We start from the raw sequence: 21,055 nt of genomic DNA on the forward strand, positions 1-21,055 counted from the left end.
ATTTAACTTGAATCACTGCTGTGGATCTCCTGCTGTGTAGAGAGGCAAGCAGACACACTTGAAGCATGGCTGATACTCAATGACCATGTGAAGCCATTGTAAATGGGGATAGCAAATCTGCTTTGAAAGGCACCAAGCAGAGCCAAGTCTCATTCAGGTCATAAAATGTCAAGTCATATGTAGACTATACTTTGTGTGTAGCAGAGACCTAATGTTCATGTTAGAAATGGTTCTCCTTGTTCTCTTTGTACAGAGACAATAGCGTGTGTGTTTTCTGATTTGAGACGATTCTCTCCCTGTGAATTGTTAAATAGAATGATTGAAGGCACGATTGTTATTACACAATGTTCAAACAGAATAACATATTTGCATAGTGCTCTGCAGCTACCCATTGTGAAGGTTGTTAAACTATGCCCACTTTTATGAATTGTTTATTGCTGTAATTAATGAAATGGCTGGTTGACTGAAGGCAAGTAAACTTCATTAGTAAACACTGGTCTTGTCAGGTTTACATTTGTATTGGCACAGTAACGGCAGCATACTGTATGCAGATTTGAGAGTGTGACGTATTGTATGTCTGCTGGATGCAGCTGTAAAACTGGATCAAAGGTAATTATGTAAGCCTCCATTTTGTATGGTGATGATTACAATGATGATTATGTCGCAGCCCTTATCTAAGACATCCAACAAATGTTAGTACAGCAAACACTACTGGTTGAGCTTTGGATGGGTCATTTTGAGTGTCTCCAGACAGCCATTACTCTTCTGATTGATAGGGGTGTCCCTGCAGCCTGTTGTCTACAGCAATAGATTTTTACAGTATATGCACTGCCATGCTTCCCGATCTCTTGTCATGCTTATTGAACACAGAAAATCCAAACCTTTTCCACTCCCTGGTCATTACTGATATTCAGAAAGAATATGGCTTGGATGATGTCGTGGAGGCAGGTGGATGCATGTCACGAGCGGGCTTCATTTTTCAAGGAGCTGCCCAGGGTGTGGCATCATTTGTAAATGGGAGTCACTGCAAACTGCAGACAGGGCAGATAGGGTCAATCTGTCATTTCTGAAGCATATCCTTTCAGGTCCTGATTTACATTAATATTCTGTTTATTATTGTTAAATAGTATGTGTTTTTTTTTTTAAACCCTTGACAATGGCATGTATTTAGACTGTATTGGTTAGTTGTGTGTAATGTATTGTTAGATATTATGAATGTTCACAAGGTATGCAAAATTTGATTTATACGGTTATTACAGGATTCTATATTCCAGTGTTTATGTTAACATGTATATAAGGCATTTTGGAATGGGGTTGCCTTTGGGCACAGAATCTAGGTGTACATTAAGGTGAAATGTTAGGGGTATTTGATCAGTTACTAACAACTTTTGTTTGTCTAAGTGAAACAGCAGCATATATGTCTGTCATATTTTGTGGTATTTATCTGTCCTTTTTGTTTTGTGTATTATTATTATTATTAGTAGTAGTAGTATTACTATTAACTGCATACCAGCTGTAATTTAAGGAAAATGCCTTTGAATGACATACATCCTCAGGATGTAAGGGTTCTTCAAAAAGCCTTCACAGGCATCAGAATACAGAAGAAAGAGCAGGCAATGTTTCCCTCCAAAAGCACTTTGAAGTCACAGAAGAAATTGCAGAACAGAGCGATCAATACACAATCGAGAAGTCTATATAATAACCACAAACTGCATCTGAATCATTCATTAGATTAGAGGGAACCATCCATTTGGGGAATACAGGATAGTGTGGAGTAATAGACTGCTGAATTTCACATTGATCTCCGCCGATTCTCTAAGAGATTGGCTCCCTTGCTCTCCGGCGTCCCGGCTCATGTGAGAGCATTCCAGATGCGATGCACGAAATTCAGAACAGAAGGCGCTAACGCTATTCCATTAGCGATGCTCCTTAGATACTTCACACCTGGAAAACACGCAATGTCTGATTAAAAGGACAATTACGAAGCTGCGGCGCGGGACCTGATACCGAAGTGTGAATGCTCTGTCCATCAATGTCAGTGTAATATGTAGTAAGAGGTGGCAGTGTAGCATAGTGGTAAGGAGCAGAGCTCATAAATGAAAGGTTGCTGGTTCAATTCCCCACTGGGGTACTGCTGCTGTACCCTTGGGCAAGGTACTTAACCCAGAATTGCCCTGTTAAATATCCAGCTGTATAAATGGACATGTAAAAATTGTTACCTGTAGAAGTTGCTCTGGATAAGAGGGTCTGCTGAATGACTGTAATGTAGTTTATAATTTTAATATTTTGGTTAAATATGGCATTAAACTGTAATGCCATCATACCCTTCTCTGCATGGTGTGGTTCTGTCACTATGCATGTTACAGCATGCCGTAGGCTTCCATTTTGTTGAGCAAGGGAAACTTTGCTTTGCTGCATCGTTATTAGTAATGTGAACGACCCTTCACTGACCCTTTCTGATAAGAGGCCCGACTCCCAGACAATTACTGACATGTTCCCATCCAGGGGACCGCCATTCAGGTCAAAGCTCTTTTTTTTATATGACTGTGTCCACCACTTTACGGGTTTATCTCTTCACTGTGAAAACGATCTGCTGGTGTCTAATCTTGACAGTGAGGTCTATCAAAGCTGTCTGCTGCAGCAGCTGTAGACACATTTTCAAACCCGTGTTGTTAGTGTCATTTCATGGGATTGTGAGATTCGTAGTACCGGTGTTAAAGAGGTTGTGAGGATCTCATTGGATGGAATCTGTACATTTATGCACTACCCAAAGGCAGTTTTTTTTCCCTCCAGAGTGTGACTGCAGTAATATGGACTCATTTCATATGTGGTCGCCAGCTGGGTTGCCACTTATGTTCTCCTCTGCTGCTAAAAATATTTTGTTATTTTGTCATCAGATTGCCAAGCTGTCAAAAAATGGAGAAAACAAAGCATTGTGGACTGGTTCATCTGTTATCTCTCTTTTCAACCTATTAATGTTTTTTTATGATTCACTTGTAACCTGCTTTGCACCAGTCCAGTCTGTTCAGACAGCCACAACATTCTCAGCTACTACTCTGACTAAACCAATATTCTGGCCCTTATTTAAAAGCAGTACAATGTTTATTCTGTTTTTTTTTTTTTTTTTTTTGGGGGGGGGGGGGTCACCCTGGTTAGATCAATTCCAGTTGCAATTGCAATGTAAAGGCTGCATTTTGATTGGAATTGATTGTGGTGTCTTCATGTCCTGTCCTTTCTATCAATAGTGGAGTACCCTCATAGCACAGTGTGATTCAGGTGTGTTTTTTTCCTGTCTTTCTTCTCGTGTAGAAAAATGGCTTAATCTCTTAATGTCTTAATGTCTTAATGCCTTTGGGAGGGCTTGCTGTCCAACTATATCCGGTATTCTGTTCTTTGAGCAATGGATTAAAATAGGCATCACATTTCTTTCAATGCACATATTACACTTCTTTCAATATTTACACATTGTCTGGAGGTCAGCGGTCACTGAAATTAATGAAAGACATTGTGCAGGAATCTAAAAAAATACATGTCTAAATCTGTCTCTAGAAATTAAGAACAAAGTGGCAAAGTGGGTGAAATGAATGAAACTGCAGGACATACTGTACAGTACAACAGTCAGCAGTACGTCTGGTGAGAGATCTGTAAGAATTTATGTTCTAGTGAGTACACAGAGATTTTAAACTCTTTTTAAGTTCAGGATTATTTCAGCATTACAGTACTTCTGACATTGTGAAAGGCTATAAATATCTCTTTTCTTTTCCAGTATTAACGTCCACAGAGCTGAGGTCTAAAACTGCATGCCACGCATTCATAGCTCATACCTGCGTCACCTCTCTTAATTCCGTCGCAAGACTTCTCTTGCCTTTGACCAGGATTGCTGGTAGATTAGTCAAGGCCTTGATGGAAATAAAATAGTATTTTTTTCCCAAGAAATCACCCCACCGTCCCTGCTAAATTCTTGGTTCGTAAGATAGCACTTGCATGATCAAAGCCTTGCCCATTGAACAGATGAGTCCTTTCTTATTCAAAGGCGGCAAGCTGTGAAAAAGCTGTGAGCATTTAGCACACCTCGAGTGTCATCACCGCTCACACGTTTTTTTCAGAATCGCTGCAGGAACCTCTTCAGTATTTGAAATGACTGAGATTGCAGGAAAGTGAGCAACTTATCACTGCTTTGAGATCCATTTTTAATGAGCGTAACCAGATCATGTGGTCTGATATGAGTGTCTGTTCACTCAAAAGTATGCGACGCCATGCACAAGTTTAATAAACCTGCGCTCTGATATGTTGTATTTTGAATGTAGTAACAGAAAATTGATGTGTGGTGTTGTTATTTTACATATTTATCAAGTGTGAAAGCACTGACCTGCAACTGAAGGCTTCATTTCAGTGTGATTGAATTGTGCCTTGTCCTTGTCTTTGAGTAATTCATGTAAGCATGTGTGTTATTTATATTTTTTATTTGTACTTTTACGTTTATTTGAGCAGCCTCTGAATTTAAAATGTTGTGTATGAAATGAAAAAAGTAACAGGGCAAAAGGTCAAGGGCACTGTGGGTGAACTGATTACGTGCCTCAGAGAGAAGATGGATTCTCAGCTAGACTCAATTTCTTAAACCGCACGCAGGTGAAACAATGAACGAAGAAATAATGTGATGACTCCTCTCGTGGCTTTAGTGTATTCTGGGTCTCAGCCAAATATCATGATGTTCAAGAAGAACAGTACTAAACTGACCTAATAAGTAAAATGCTTGTATAATTCTGTGGACTCAACATAGTGATTTATTATGCACAAAAATGAATTTGATTACGGTCCTAACTGTCCTTACCATAATCTGTTTAAAGGCCCAGCATGTTATTGATTGATGTATTCAGTCGCTTTTATGTTTTTGTTTGAACTAAATATCATATTTTTCGTGACCTAATTCAATTTATTTTGTCATTGGATAATTTTTTTTTTACTAATTTAAAATGTCTATATAAAGCTTTGTAGAAAGTGCAGCTGGTCTCTTCAACAACCAAAATGGCTGTTTCCTTCTTTTGTTATATGTGTTGTTTATTCGCATGCTAATGGAAAATGCTCTCAACGAGATGGGTTTAGAACACAGTCATGGCATACATACATTAAAATAGACTACCTACCTGCAAAGCAACAACAAGGGAACAAAGTAGACAGTGAGTAAGTAAATAAACACCAAGCTGAAAAACAGTGCTATGCGCATAATGCAGGAATTATTTTAGCAAACATATAGTGCCTACCAGCAACATATCTACATTATGCTAACACATGCACACAGAGACAAACATTGATCTACAAGGGCAATATTCCGGTCAACTTGTTATTATTGTTGCTATTATTACTGTTATTGCCATTACTATTTCACAGTTGAGAGAGACAGTAATAATTGATGCTGGTTTTCAGGTGTCCTCTTGGAAAAGCGTATCGCAGCCTCTGAAGTTATTAGGATACAGTCTGCGCTGCAGGTGCTCCATCAGCCCTGTCTGCTTGTGATTTTTTTTCCACTGCTTTTTTTCCACCCCATGTTGTCTTAATAATTAATGTGTGGTTTCTGTTGCAGCTGGCAGTGCGCAACACTGAAATCCCAAAGTCGCTTTAAAAAAAATGTGTTTTGACATTCTTCTTTATGTGTTTCTCCTTTGTTACCTCCAGCATTGGTAGGATCACCTCATGTCTATCTGTCTGTCTGTCAGTTTTGGAACTGAAAAAATATATATTATTGATATTTTTCTTGACAGCACATGGTGATATGATACAAAGGTGCATGGAAGACATTAGCACATTTTAGCTAGTATGACAGGTGTTATGAGTGGCAGACCCTAGTACATGCCTTGATTTAGAAGGAGATAATAGATAGAGAAATAGATTTCATTACCAGTGACCTGCGTAAAATTAGATACTCTTGAAATGGAAAATGGTGCATAAAGATGGGAGTTTGGAGATTGATATTGGTTAGATAACACAGTATAAAAAAGCACAGAATGATCAGAGAAATACCAATTTGCTATGGAAATGGCTTTGCAGGTGCCGGACATTAACAGAAAGTCTTATTGTGGTCTTTTGTGTAAGGAGGTCTTGAGGTTATTGAGGAGAGAGTGCACTGCTGAATATGATGCTTCTCACAAGGTTAATGATGGTCGGGGTGTTTCGAAAAAATTGCTCCATGGTGTACAGTATCAGATTCTGAATATCTTTGTTGAGACATAGTACAGCAATCATCCATGCAGTGATAGTAATGGCAAAGAATGGGGCTAATTGTCATATATTTGTACCGACAATACAAGCTCAGAGATCATATACTGCATTGTAAAACAAACAAATGTATTTATTTCTTTTTCAATCCACGTCTGCCTTTAAGCAAAAATACTCCAATTTCAGGCCAATACTGTCCTCTCTGGCCCTGTGAAGCCTCTAATCATATCGGAGGCACTTCTGCCGCCCACTTTCCCATCTGCGCAGATGTGGGAATGCTTAAATACTAGCATCATTAACTTAATAAATCATTTATTTCTTTGCACCTGGCCCATGTATTAAATAGCAACACTAGACACATCAGTATTTATTGGAAAGTGGTGAATTATGAAACTGGATAATTATAGCTAACACCTGCACCTCACTCAGAAAATTACTGTTTAACTGTACAAAATATCTCCTCAAGAGAATATGCTGCTGATATCAGTGTGATTGAACAATGCTTTTCATGCACTTGTAGATGTCTAAGTCCATGTACCATCCTATGCTATTATATCAGTGTTTTTGCTAAAAGTCCCTCTGAGACAGAGGGCTAGATTTTAGTACCGAAATTGCAGTGCACAGACAACAAAATGCCATCTGTGGTAGGTCTGCAGTATTTATCCCCATTTTATCTGATCTAAGGCAAATGACCACTTAAAGGTAACATGACTAATTCCTGCTTGGCCAGGAAATTGTCACACGTTTGTCAAACCCACAACCCTATAAATACTGTTCCCCTGCCCACCTGAGGTTCATGCTGCCTTCCAAATCAGGGTGTCGAATCACCTTGTCCACACCTTTTTGCGTGTGATGGACTATTGCACACTGTGTTAGAGTGTAGTCTCCGAAATGTACAGTATGAGTAGTTTATGAGGAACCAAATGAACTTTGTGGGTAACCAAATGAGGAATATACCAGCGATGACAGATTTAGTTAAATAATAATAATAATATTAGTAATAATAACATATTGTACCTTTGTGGGATATTTCTAATGGTGAATGGCTGCATACAGAAAAGCTGAGCTTTCTTATACATACAACTTGCAGATGTGTGCGATGCCCTCAAAGACCTGAAATAAGCATAGTCGCAAGCTGCAGTCCCTCGCACCTTTGAATCAGCCTTGACCTCCAGTGACAAAACAAAAGTCATTACCCATGATCCTCAGAGTTTGCATTTGGCTGAATATGCCCCTAGGGAAAGAAGATTGGTTTGATATAATAGGACGCTGCAGTGCCACAGGACTGGAAACTCTAAAAGATACATTTTATTTAATAATTAAGGTTCTCTTGCATCCATGTTAGGTGTTTGACAAGAGATTTAATATAATAATAAAACAATGTAGCATATTTAAGACAAACTGACAAGGGAGAAACATGAAGTCATAACTAGACATGCTTTTTATTTTACTTAATTACATATATGTTTTCATATTTTTTAACACACTCAGCAGAGCCAGTTTTAATGTGCTGCTTGCAGGCCATGTTAAAGCAATAATGAGATTCTGCTGTGGATCTGCATTTTCCTTTCTTAATTACAGGAACAGTGAAACAGTCACACGCCTGCAGAGAATAGCCCTGAATCCTGTTCTGTTTCCTGACCTGTTCGTTTTTGTTGCATTAGGAGTGTGCTGTATCGTTTTTTTTTCTTTGTAATGTGCCTGGATATGGACAGCACTACATCCTCATTAATTGCTTTCTCCCTCTGTCTTTTTTCCCCAGATGTTTTTTTTTTTTTGGTGTGTGAAACAAACCCAACTTTGCCATATTAATCCCTTTTTCTGCTGAAAGGAACTGTAGTTTGTCTGAAATAGACTTGTTAATCAGTGTTTTCAGATGTATCGCTGATTATAGGTTCAGCAAAGAATGTCATCCCCACCATAGAAAGAAGTTTCATTTTATTGTGTTTGTGTTGTATGAAGTCAGAACATTGGCACAGAGGGATAAAGAAAATTATGATCAGAAGGAGGGATGATAAGGAAACTTCAGGGAGAGGGTGAGAATGAGGGAGCAGGTTTCAGGCACAGGATAGAAATGGAATGAGGGGTGGGACAGAGGACTCAGAAGGAGGGAATATTTGAGGGAATATGAGTGGGAATAAGACCCCCACCATTGTCCTAATACTGCAACCTATCAAAAGTATTGACAGGAGTCAGTTTGCTGTGATTCAGACCAGTCCAGTTTTATGTACACACTGAAAAGATTTGTTCACTTATTTATTGATTACCTGGTGCTGTATGATACAATGTGGTTTCTCTCCCCCAGTGAACTGGCATTAGTCAAAAGATAATGAAACATGAATATAATGACACTTGAACGTTATGATAATCTATTCTGCATCACTGTCAACACCAGGGCATGTATAGACCCATTGTGATGTATAAAGCTTATAACCTGTGGGGTCACTACAATTCATAAGTTTCTTTTACTATATTGCATTTGACCTGTTTAATTCCTTTTACTTGTCATTTTCCTACTTAATGTTTAATTTGGAGGAAAAAAAGCTTCACTTTTGAGGATGACTTATGAAGGTAGGGTGTAACGATTAAGGTAGAATGGAAACCTTTAATTAGACAACACATTGTCAACCTCAGATTAATCACCATCTTACAAGTGGATTGAATACAGCATTAGATAAACAGAGGTGGCTGTAGTAATAAGCGTATACAACACTGTCATGCCCATTCTAAATGCAGCAACAGTTTCATTGTTCTAACATTAGCTGCAGCCTCTCTCACCTGTCATATTCATTTAGATACACTTATAAAGTAGGAGTTAAGACACTGAACATCCATGAGGACTTCATAAAATAATCAAGTCCACCTAAATTAATCATTTCATCAGATCAGCCAGTAGATATGTAAAATAATCAATTTATCAAGTTAATTTGGTATTTATAGATGCTGTGACCAGAACTCAAAATACCAATAAATAAAAACTTAAAAAAAGGGAATAGTTATACTTCAGATTCTCTCTGATTTTGAATTCTAGTGTCAGTTTTTCCACACAGAGTGTGTTTGATCTTTTTTATTCCCTCACAGAACTGCCGCAAACACTGATAGCTAGCTGAGTGCCACTTTTGCTTGATGTACCTTTTATTTAATCGAGTGTTTTTGTGGCTGATTGTGTTCGTCGTCTGATCTGTGAATCGGTGCTGCAATTCCACAAAAGTGAAGCAGGACATCTGGTTCTTCACACGTCTCACAGTGGCATTGCCAGTGTGGGTCCTCTATGGACAGTGCTCTAGAACCAGCAGTCAACACGCTGTGATCTTTGTGGAAAAATGTTGTCGGTGTTTTATTTATTTTATTGTGTGATTGATGTTTTACTTTTAATTCAGTGTTTGATTTCCCCCCTCTTGGCTACATTTGGTGACTGGCGTGTGCCTGTCCTTTCCGAGCTATGAAGCACTCTGATCTGAAATTAATTTACCGGACTCATCTTTTGGCTTTAACTAAGCCTAATGGGCACAGCCATTTTGAAAGGGATGACCAAAAAGGGCTTGATTTAAGAAAAGCGAAGAAAATGCAATTAATTTGAAGGACACTCTCCTTTTCTTTCCTTTGATGTCAGTTTTCCTTTCCGTTCCCCCGCCTAGCACCTGTCATATTTGTACAATTGCTGGCGCGGCCGTGCAGTGTGCCGTTTCATTTCTCCCTGTCTTCTCTGTGGATTGCCGTGTGCAGCAAGCCATTTTCCACCCGTAGTTTAAAGTCAAGCTGAAACCGAAACATTGCTCCGCTGTATTTGATTGTTGCCAATGTTTGAGATTATTTTATTGTAAAACAAAGTAATCAAGCATGTTGTGTGCTCCCCCGCTGCGGTTTTTGATGTTCAGCAAGGACGGCAGGCTCTTCATCTCCAAACACACCCCATGCTGAGCTTATGTGAAGTCTATTAAAATATCTCTGTGTCCGTCTTTGATTCCTCCAAGTTATTAGCTAACAGGGCACAGTTTTTGAGAGGGAGGGGGTGTCAGGGATAGTGTAACCTTTATTTTCTGCAGAGTCCACCTGTTTTATTTATGTCTTGACTGAACGCTGCCAAAGATGATCAAATCCATCATCTCTCTCTCTCTCTCTATCATTCCTTTTATCTGACCGTCTTTATATACAGTGTCTCTCTTCTCCTTATGCTGTCTATCCCTCTCTCTTTCTTTCTCTCATTGTCTGTCTTTATCATGGTCTCTTCTTGCTGTTTCCCTCATGCTTCTTGCCCTCTCCCACTGTCTTACTGTCTGCCTCTCTTGGTCTCCCTTGCTGTTTCTTGCATCCTCTCTCTCTCTCTCTCTCTCTCTCTCTCTCGCTCGCTCTCTCTCTGTCTCTTTCTCTCTCTAGCTCGGTCTCTCGCTCTCTTGCTCGCTCGCTCTCTGTTTCTCTCCCTCTGTCTCATTTCTGCCATGTTAGCTCATCAGATTAATTGGTCTCACAGCAACAGTGACAGGAAAAAGAAGTGACCTTTTGAAGAAAATGACAAATTTGTAATGGATTAAAAAAAAAATGGACTCTGCAGAGTGTACATCAAAATGGAGTCACGGTGACATTGACTGGGGAAAATAATGTTCATGTAAATAACATTTTCAATAAAAGTGCAATATCACAGTGAATACCAAACTTAAGAAATGCTTTAATTTCCTCTGGTGAGTTGATGTGATGACCGTCCCGCTTTGCTGGCATTCTGTTGCAGATCCTGGGTCATAGGAGCGATTGCACTGCTTTGCCTTCTGGGACTTACATGGGCATTTGGGCTGATGTACATCAATGAGAGCACAGTCATCATGGCGTACCTTTTCACGATATTCAACTCGTTGCAAGGGATGTTCATTTTCATATTTCACTGTATCCTGCAAAAGAAGGTAAGGTTGAAATTTACGAATTCAAAACTATGAATTCCACTGGCCATCAATGTTTCAAATGAAAGGAATCTTATCATGCTACATAACGTGTATCAAACTGCAATGAATCACATTGTAAATGGAAGCAAGAGTGTCCTGGAAGAACCCACTCGCCCACACTATTTTTTTTTTCCTGAGTGGGGGTTGGTTATTCGGGTGGATTAATGAATCCCATCATGTGCTATTTTCTGTAAAAATGGGATAAACCGAAACAGAAATCGGTTATTGTGTTTTTTTCCAGGACACCTGCTGTGTATTTGGCCTTCAGGGATATAAATTACCGAGATGACTCCAACACAGTCTCAACTATATAACAGATTACAGAGCAGGTCATAATAATTGATCTGCCCAATTAATATAATTATGGAGCAATATTGTTATGTCTGTATCTTAAATTGGCTTCACACACTTTATGTAATTTTGGTGTATACATATATATATATATATATATATATATATATATATATGTGTGTGTGTGTGTGTGAGTTCTTATAGTATATCATTAAGTAAACATGTAAGTAAGCGTGTCAAATATATATAGCCCCAGACAAATAATTTATGCATAGCAATTGGTTTGGTTTGAATTTGATTACAGCTTAAAGATGTTCTAGCTTTGATAAGAGTAAGAGACCTGCCCTTATTAATACCATTAAATTTGTGTTTATCTGCTCAGTTACTCTGGACTTCATGCTGAACAGAGCCTAGCTGTAGTTAGGAGATTCAACAGTTTGTGGGGGGTACATACCAGTTATATTTCAGTACAAAACAAATCCAAATAATAAGTAACCTCTAAAGGCTAAACAAACATTGTTCACATACAAATTAAATTTAATGTGTTAAATCATTTATTGGAGGCCAAGGGTGAACTGTAGTATATCTGTGAATAAAACTCAGTCGGAATTTTGTGTCGATGATACTCTGCAGGTGCGTAAGGAGTACGGCAAGTGTCTTCGTACACACTGCTGCAGCGGCAAAAGTGTGGAGACTTCCATCACTTCAGGGAAAAGCACTGCATCCCGCACACCTGGGCGCTATTCCACAGGATCACAGGTAGGGGGCCATTAAGTCCATCTCCCTCTCACTCTCACCCCTGCAGATTAAAATGGTGTTTCCTCATGTAACTGATGCTTTGTAAACCATTATTTAGGACCTTCTCTCCTTCACAAGTTTGACTGCCGGTCAAATATGTTTCACAAATTTCACAAACCACCCCAGCTGTAATATCAGAAGTGGCTGTTTGACTTCTTAGGGATCATGGTTCACAGTTGCCCTTAGCTTGCTTTTTAACTTAACTAGTGTTAAGTGAACTCATTTTGACAGAAATGTTATCTGTCAAAATGAGTGAACTCATTTTGACAGAAATGTTATCATCTCTTAAAACTACAGACACATAAGCATGCTTTTTTTCAAAAGCTAGCCAGTATACATATTATATAGTACCTCACAGTCTCTGCAGTAGTGAAATGTTTCTTTAATTAAGGGTTGCGGGGTAAGAGCATATATCGACTTTAATTATATAAACTGGGGAGATGTTAAGTGCTAGCTGTAAAAAGGTGGTAATTGATGGTCGGATCACAGGGTTTTTAAATAAACATGCAATCAACAAAGTACGTTGTAAACAACTGACCTCACTTGGCGATTTTTGCATGTACTTTGAAACTGTGTTATTTGAAGGAGAAATCTATGCTTGGGCAAAGTGCCTGAGACAATTAACTTCCAAAAGCATGTTTTTGTAGCAGCAGTAGCAAGGTTTTTCACGCTGGCAAAATACATGCTAGCAATCTATTAGCAATGGTTACGAACGACATGCAGCGGTGATTTTTCATTTGAGTCCCTCACTGTGACATGTAATGTCACCCTTTCGGATTCGAAGACTGATGTGCTTCCCCTCTGCTTATTTTACGTCAAATGAAATGTCTCACAAATGTCAACACTGTGTGGAGCACCGCCTAAGACATGGTGTCAGTGAGTCTCCTCTCATCCCTGCATCATGTTGATCGAGGACTGGACCCAGAGTGCTGATGCTGTCTCATGCATCATAGAGTTGCAATGCTTTGAGACCCTCCCCATTATGTATGTACTCATTAATGGAAAATCATGGAATTTCTACTCATTATTTTGCTTTGAAAAGAGATGCTTATATCAAAACAAAATTGATTATATTGTACCATCCTTAACACCATCGTTTCTCTAGCTTTGCAGTGTTACTGCCAAAAGAGACTCTGATTCTGATTGGTTGAGAGGGTGTGCATTGACTGCCAACAGAAGCATGGCTGATACACGCTAATGCACGGCTGTAGCATAGCTTCCGCATAAATGGCCTCACTACTGTGTGAAATAAATACACAGATAAAATTGAAAATTCCATTCTTAGCTTATTTTGTAAATCATTGTAACGATAATGTTGACAATAATTTCGTTAATCACATGCCTATCAGCAAATTAAATGAGACCTCGGTTTAAATGGTAATGATATTGAATAAATAAATGCAACAACAGTCCATCAGAAGATGACACAGGGATGGCAGGTCCATGCTGACGGTGGGTCGCACCGCCTGGATCGTCCCTGTCCAGTCCATGGGCCATTAGTTTTTCCTCTGTTCTGTCGGCGCGGCGGCCGCTGTCGACCTGTCAGCGAGTCCGTGAGCCTTGTCCCCACATCGTCTCTCTTCTTCTTCCTCCCCTCTCCAGAGCCGGATCCGCCGCATGTGGAACGACACCGTCAGAAAGCAGTCCGAGTCCTCCTTCATCACGGGTGACATAAACAGCTCTGCGTCGCTGAACAGAGGTAACCGTGACGATAACCAACGCGCCTCCTCTCCCTGCTCGCGCCCGATCGGCGGGAGAGTGACAAGTTTCCCTTCTCCCCGGCGCCACATTAATGAGGGTTTAAAGCCTTGACAGCAATCACCCAGTCCTTCTCAACTCATTACTGCATTGGTGGCTCTCGCTATCCTGACAGCTGCTTGGTACACGCTGTCTGTATACTTATTTATTTATGGCTACCAGTAATGCATTTTAAGAGGAGGTTCCCAACGTCAAAATTGACAACAGACAAGGCAAGTGCAGTTTGGGAATAGAGGCAGAGCTTCCTCTCTGGCATTAATGCTGATTTACTGCAAAATATCTGACAGCTCTGAATTGCCACTCTTTTTGATAAATGCAGACCAAAAACACATGATCAGATCTCAGATGGAACGTACTGACAATGAGCTTTGAATTCATTTGTGCTTAAGAGGCTCTTCCATATCAAAAGTCAGTGGAATGATGTTAAAACCACACTCACTTAGTTCATGCCATTAAAGAATTCCTGTCCATTATCTGTAATCAGATTATGTTTTTTTGTTTTTATGAGGACACAGCCATAAAATGCACATTTAAATTAAGGCACTGTAAAGTAGCATGATCTTCATAGGTATTGAATGTAACATCAATGAGACAATTGTTTAGAGCTCTACATACTTATGTTGAGTTACATTTAATATCATGGTGGGTTGCATGAACACATTAATTATGCCTACATGCAAAGCTTTCTCCCATTTTTTGCATAGATCCATTCGGCTTTGCACATGAAAGTTTTGGTTCAGAGAGAATGCACCAACATGATTTTTAGAGGACGTATTGCGATATTTTGTACTTCTTGACAGATGGAGATTTGTCCTGTGAACTTGAGTAAATGATGATGTAGAAATCACCACGGCTTTGTGATGGAGGCCTCTGTCCTTCTGGCAGCAAGCCTACTCTTCAAGTTGAAAAGAACTCTGGGTGGATCAAACTGATACTATTTCCAAAAATAGGCTTAAGAGCTTGACAAGAAAGACGTGAATCAAATACATCTGATACTCATCGGCACTTGAACTGATTGTTAGAAGCACGCCAGTTTAATGTACTTCCGTGAACCTACTGGCAACTCGACATTGACGAACAGAAAATTAAACAAAGACACACACTTAATTTCTAAAGCTTAAAGAGAAGAAAACCAAAGAGGACGTAAAGCCAGAAAATCAATGCGGACGCAGTGTGTTTTCAGACAGCATGGATATTGGAGTGCCTCTCAAATGGACTCTTGTTGGAAATTTTAGATCAGCAGAAGAGAAGGGCTTGCCTTCCATTGCACATGAGAGGCTTAATGAAGATGCATGTCGCTTGATGGGAGGTGGTGCCCTGCTCTCCTCAGTCAGTATATCAGGTTGGACCTCAGAATCCCTTGGACACTAATAAGCTGTTACGGTTACAGATTGATGTTACGGAGAGAAAGGAAGTGTCCCGATCTCAATAATTATGCACTTTAAGCGAGGCGGTCCAAATATATCTCTGCCACTGACAGCCAGAAAATAGGGTGGAGCAGGCAGGCATATTTTACTGTCCATGTGCGCATACTGTATATTGTGACACAGTACATTGCACACCTTGGTTTGCAGATTCAGATTCAGTGTGACAGATAGCAGAAAGGACAAGAATCGATCACAAGTGGGAGGTTTCCTGTTAATTTGTATAAAGACCTCAAATTCAAGTGGTAGCCAAATAATCTGCTGAAGAATACAAACACGCAGCTGTCAAAAGGGAAAATGGAATGCAGACCTCCTTTATGAACCTAGCAGTTCTTTCACTAACTAATCAGTAAAAACTATGAACAAGGACTGGCTGGCATCAGTAACGGAAGTGGAACTGAGTCATGAATCAAGTCAATCATTTAGTCCCATGTTCAGAATCCAACTCAGTAGAGAAATGTTCATTTGGGAAAATGTTAGGAAAGGAAAAGACAGCTGCAAAGCAAAGAAACTGAGGAGGGAAAACTCAGGCAATACAATAAAACTCCAGAAAGCTAACTGACAGCTTTCAAAATTGAAAAAAGAAAGAAACATGATTAAAGGAAACCAGCCTGCCATAGGCCAAGGGATTTACCATCATCCTAAAATTAGCCAAATTTAATTGAATTATCCCAAATCAAAAACCAGGAGGCAAGTGCCATGGTTCAAACAAGCTATTCACATAAAAGAAAATTAGCTGAGTACACAAGCGGAGAAGGAGGCCCAAATCAGAAGCCACCTGGTATAATGAACACTCTGTTAATCACATGAGTGTAAAATGGTAGGAAGTCACAGCTAATGCTGGGTTTGTGTGAAAAGTCATACAATTTTCGCTGGACTGAATGCAGTGAACCTAGTGGGACACACAGCAGGGTTCCAGGCCACTGTTTATTCAAGGGAATTGTCCTTACAGATATGTTGTTTAACACCTCCTTTTTAATTCTTGAGAGATTCAGAGCAGAAATAGGACACTGTAACAATAAAACCAATTTGCAGTTCTTTCCTGTGGAGGTTATTAATATTATGTATGTATTTATTTACCAATTCCCCTTGTCTGTCATGGCATACCTCAAGAGAAAATTGCAGGTATGATATTTTTGGGAAAAACCAGATCTGTGTTCTTAGAAAAATATATTGAAACTGTTTTTTAACAGATGAGCAAAGTGTTGTATGATTTCAAAGGTGCATATGCACAGTGTACAATAACAGTTCGAAAAGTACATGACTGAAATTAAAACTTATTTTCCTACACTTCTTACTAAGGAGTGACTCAATACATTAGCTGTGGTTTGGCTTTAACTCTCAGTTGATGGCTTCATTAGATTCCTTTTTTTCACTACTTACAAAAATGTTATTTGTTTTCTTATTGGAGTTCACTGTCACATTTTCAGAGTTAACTATCTTAGAACTACACAAAATGAATCACCTCAATTTTATGTCTTTCTGCATTCTTCAACTGAGTAGTAATGATAGTATTTCACATAATCTTAAATTTACAGAACAGAGACTTTGGTCTACATGCAGGCATGTAAAATGGTGGAACGCAGTTAATGCAACAGTGCTTTACCTTATCCTCATGTTGGCAAAGGGCCATATATTTTGCAGTAAATAACAAGGTGTTTGAGTTTAATTGGTTTGTATAAGTCACTGATGTGTTGATGGAAACTCTTGAGGTAAGTTGTCAACCACTTCTGACTGCCTGCTTGACGGCTTCTGTGAAAGTGAAAGTTCGACTGACTAAATCTATATCTTTTTTTTTTTGAGAATGTTCTTTCGCTCATTAAAAATCAAAAAGGTTACACTATTGGCTGAGTCTTCAAAACACATTCCTCCGCTCTTGAACAGAAAATGTGACATGGCGTTTGAAAGAGCATAGGAGATGGCTCAGTCAGGGCAAAAAAAAAAAATAGATAAACACTAAATCTAAAGAGCTCCCGTTTTGTGTCTTGAATGTATTATGACTTCACTTTGTATGTACACTGTCGCATTGAGCCAGCTTTTGTTATTTGTCTAAATGTGAAGGCACTGAGACGAGCATTGTGGCTGTGTTTCCATCGAATGAAAACAAAAATGCATTGAAATCTCTCTGCCCTTGTCCATATATTACAATTTAGTCTTGTACCCCTCAATCGTCTCGGCTTGCTGCTGCTGTACCAGAAAACAAGATTGATTGTTGGCATTTTTTTACTATTTTTTGTACTGCATTTGCCTGATTGATTTGTATGTTTTCTTTCTCTGTCTCTATCTGGCTGCTGCAGGGGCCATGGCTAACCATCTTATAACTAATGCTCTCCTTCGTCCTCATGGCACTAACAATCCTTATAACACATTGCTTGGGGAATCGGCCGTCTATAACAACCCCTCAGTGAGCATGTACAACACACAAGGTGTGCTAGCCTTTTTTTTCCTCAATCATTTGACAGCCGTGTTTGATCTGGCCTTATCAAGGCACTGATGCCAGAACAGTTGCTTCTCAAAAGCTTTGGTCAGAATGAGGTTTATCATGGCTACCAGTCAGGACACATCTGATCTGAGTAAATTGTTTGGGTCACACTTTATGATAAGGGCCTGTTTGTTCTGTCAGAAAACTCTTAATAAATGCATTACTACCTATAGATTATGTATGACTTATTAAAAAATGTAGTGAATAGTTAATGGACTGCCAAATCATGAAGGTGGCATTTAAAAATCTGTATATATTGGCTAACACCTTAAATATGTCGTAGTTATAAATCCTTAATAAAGAATTAATAACTGCATAATACATCTTTAAAATACATTATTGATGTGTTGTCCAACATTAGTAAATGTATTAAGAGACAAGGGTTGCAGGTTACAAGGTTACAGTGTGTATTTTTCAGATGGAAACATATACAAAGTCTTAATTCCAATGGAATATTCTGTATCTGGCAGCTGTGGTCTCTTTTTATTCTTAACCTTTAATTTTTATGGTAAATACACATTGCTTTTTTCACCAATAAATTTGGCTATTCAGTGTGGCCATTTACTGTCTATTTGCTTAAAAAAGTCATATCGAATTGATATCTACTAATGTATACCGTTGTTTTGTAACACGACAAACAGGCCTTTAAAATATTGTACCCATTTGCGAAAGCATTAGTTCATTCAAACTGCAACAGCTGTTACGCTTGCACAGCACGACACTGAAAATTTCCGTGAACATTACACAAGCTGATCAATTTGAAAGCTGTTTGGACATACTGGGAGCCAGATATGTGCTGTTTCTTGTGAATATTTTCTGCATTTTTTCAGTCTCTACAGCTTGTGTGCTTGTGCATTATGTCTGTCTGTGTATGCATTCATGCTAGTCCTTGTTTCAGGAGTTTTTTGAACACTTATGGTAAGTTATGGTATGGTAAGCTACTGTTGTAAAAACTTCTATGAAAAACCGGTTTAATGTATTGTTGAAAAAATTGATTTGTTTATTCAAATTCATTTATTCATGAAAGTATTTCATGATTTTGACACCCTTGGAAGTTAAATATTTGTAGGAAATGAGGAAGAAACTCAACTTTGTTTAGCTAAATAGCAAAACCTGCACTGAAGTAGCAACAAGGACAACACTACGTATTAACCTTGCGTGTTTATACACTGGTTTGTTTAGTTGTGTCAAGATGCAAGATCTAGGAGGTAAATAGCATCTAGTATACGTGACAAATATACAAATGGTTTTTATAATATAATTTTGAATAGACAAATCATGAAGTAAAATCTCAAAATATAATAGACAGATTATTATTATTATTATTATTATTATTATTATCATTATTATTATTATTATTATTATTATTGTGGGTAAAGATTCACAAAGTGATACAAATGTGTTATTAGGGATTGAAAATCTCAATCCAGCCAAGTTGCTTCATTGTATGTAGAACTACGACACTTCTATGAGAGCACATGACCAAGAAGTTTGTAGATGCCTTTCAAATTAGCTGGAATCTGACATTTTTGTGTGAAATATATTAAAGCTATAATGACTTTATTCAGTCTCTCTGAAGAGTGCTTTGTCCTTAACTTTGAGTAACAATTTTATGCAAATGTTACTTTTTTCTCTCAGGTGGCATTCAACATTTAACTTTGCGTAGAAAGTTGAAGAAAATGTTACACATTGTTCTATATTTACATTCCTGAAATCTATTCTGTAATTCTGGAAAAATAAAATAAAATACAAAATTCTTACAGAAATTCATGAAGAAAAAGTAATAATGGTCTTTGTTAAGTTAATAGGCTTTGTACCTCAAACATGATATGAGTTTAGGTCACCAAAATTAACAAAAAATGTTGTCTAAGAAAAATAAGTACTGCTTCCTCAAATTTGTTACTCAGCTTAATGGACAAAGTGCTTTTTGATTACTGTGTATTTAATTACTGTATATTGAAAACAGGATGCAAAACATACTCTGCTAGAATATAAACAATTAAATTGCGAAATATGTTTTGCTCTTCATCAGTCTGTTTGCTTTTATCCGTTTTCTCTCTCTGTCACTGTAAGCTCACTGGTGTTCTTTCTTTCCTTCCTTTCCCCCACGCTGTCCCCTCAGCACCCTACAGAGAGACAAGTATGGGAGTAAAGCTAAACATTGCTTATCAAATGTAATTGACCTCAGTTTGCTTTCTTTTCACTCTATGCCGATAAAGGGGGGAAATTACCGACCAGCCATTCTCTAATTGTTGTTTTTTCATCCTTTTCCAATTGCATTTCCAAAAAAAAGAGTACATCTAAATTCATAATTTGAGATTTGTCCAAATATGCATAATAGTAACTTTAAAAAAAAGCTTTATTCATTATTTGATGATAGATTTTTTTCACTATGCATCTATTATAAATAAATCTTCCGAAATGCATCAATCAAGCAATTATCAGCATCATATCATCAGCATAACATCCCAATTGCTGTGTTGTAGTTTTACAATCATAAACTTCAATGCAAGCAAAACATTCGTATCACGTGATTGTAATGGCATATTCACACACTAAATGTTGATTATGACAGAGTCAAGCAAAGGTTTGCGGATTAATTAAACATAATTTGCACAATGTGTGTTTATATTTATGTACTTGTTTGCCTTTTGACAGAATACAAGTATTTTTTGTCAAATATTAGTAAAGTGTAATAACTTGGTAGTTTAACAATGTTGTACTTGACAAGAGGGAAGTGTTATAGATTTGAATAATGGATTTGGATTTGCATTGATGAAATAAAGTCAGAATTGTCAATTGGGATTCCACACTTTTTCTGCATGGAAGAGAACAGAAAGTCAACCTGAATGCTTTTTATTTGTTTATTTTTTAATTTAAATGATTTTTTTTCCTGCCATCTAAACAATGGCCCTTATTTATCATAGCAGGTGTAGAAGTACCGATAAAGTCACTAACATCATGGAGGTCCTTGCTGCATTTGCAGTTTTTCTTTTGAAAAATAAACTGAACAGGGCCAGAAGACTGACGATGCTTTGTTAAATAGGGGCCGATTTTACTGAGGTCTCATTGCGAAGTCTGTCTTAAAATAAGCAGCGGCATGATTAAGTGTTGTGTTTTTGTTTGTGTGCATGTACGAACTTTTCAACCACATT

The 21,055-nt window shown here is 38.2% G+C and overlaps 1 protein-coding gene across 5 annotated transcripts in view; it reads left to right on the plus strand.

The window, feature by feature from the left end:
• The window catches only part of adgrl3.1 (adhesion G protein-coupled receptor L3.1), a 208,470-nt gene that overhangs the window by 185,462 nt on the left and 1,953 nt on the right, over positions 1-21,055 (plus strand). The window contains exons 20-24 of one of the 5 annotated variants that reach the window (XM_036516462.1): positions 10,940-11,108; positions 12,072-12,197; positions 13,839-13,935; positions 17,716-17,844; positions 20,023-20,040. In XM_036516462.1, the coding sequence (XP_036372355.1) occupies positions 10,940-11,108; positions 12,072-12,197; positions 13,839-13,935; positions 17,716-17,844; positions 20,023-20,040 (539 nt within the window). Of the gene's footprint in view, positions 1-10,939; positions 11,109-12,071; positions 12,198-13,838; positions 13,936-17,715; positions 17,845-20,022; positions 20,075-21,055 lie in introns of all 5 variants that reach the window. The other 4 variants (XM_036516465.1, XM_036516463.1, XM_036516466.1 and 1 more) reach the window with 4 other exon arrangements.

The sequence above is a fragment of the Megalops cyprinoides genome, chromosome 22 (assembly GCF_013368585.1).
Source record: "Megalops cyprinoides isolate fMegCyp1 chromosome 22, fMegCyp1.pri, whole genome shotgun sequence".
NCBI lineage: Eukaryota > Metazoa > Chordata > Actinopteri > Elopiformes > Megalopidae > Megalops > Megalops cyprinoides.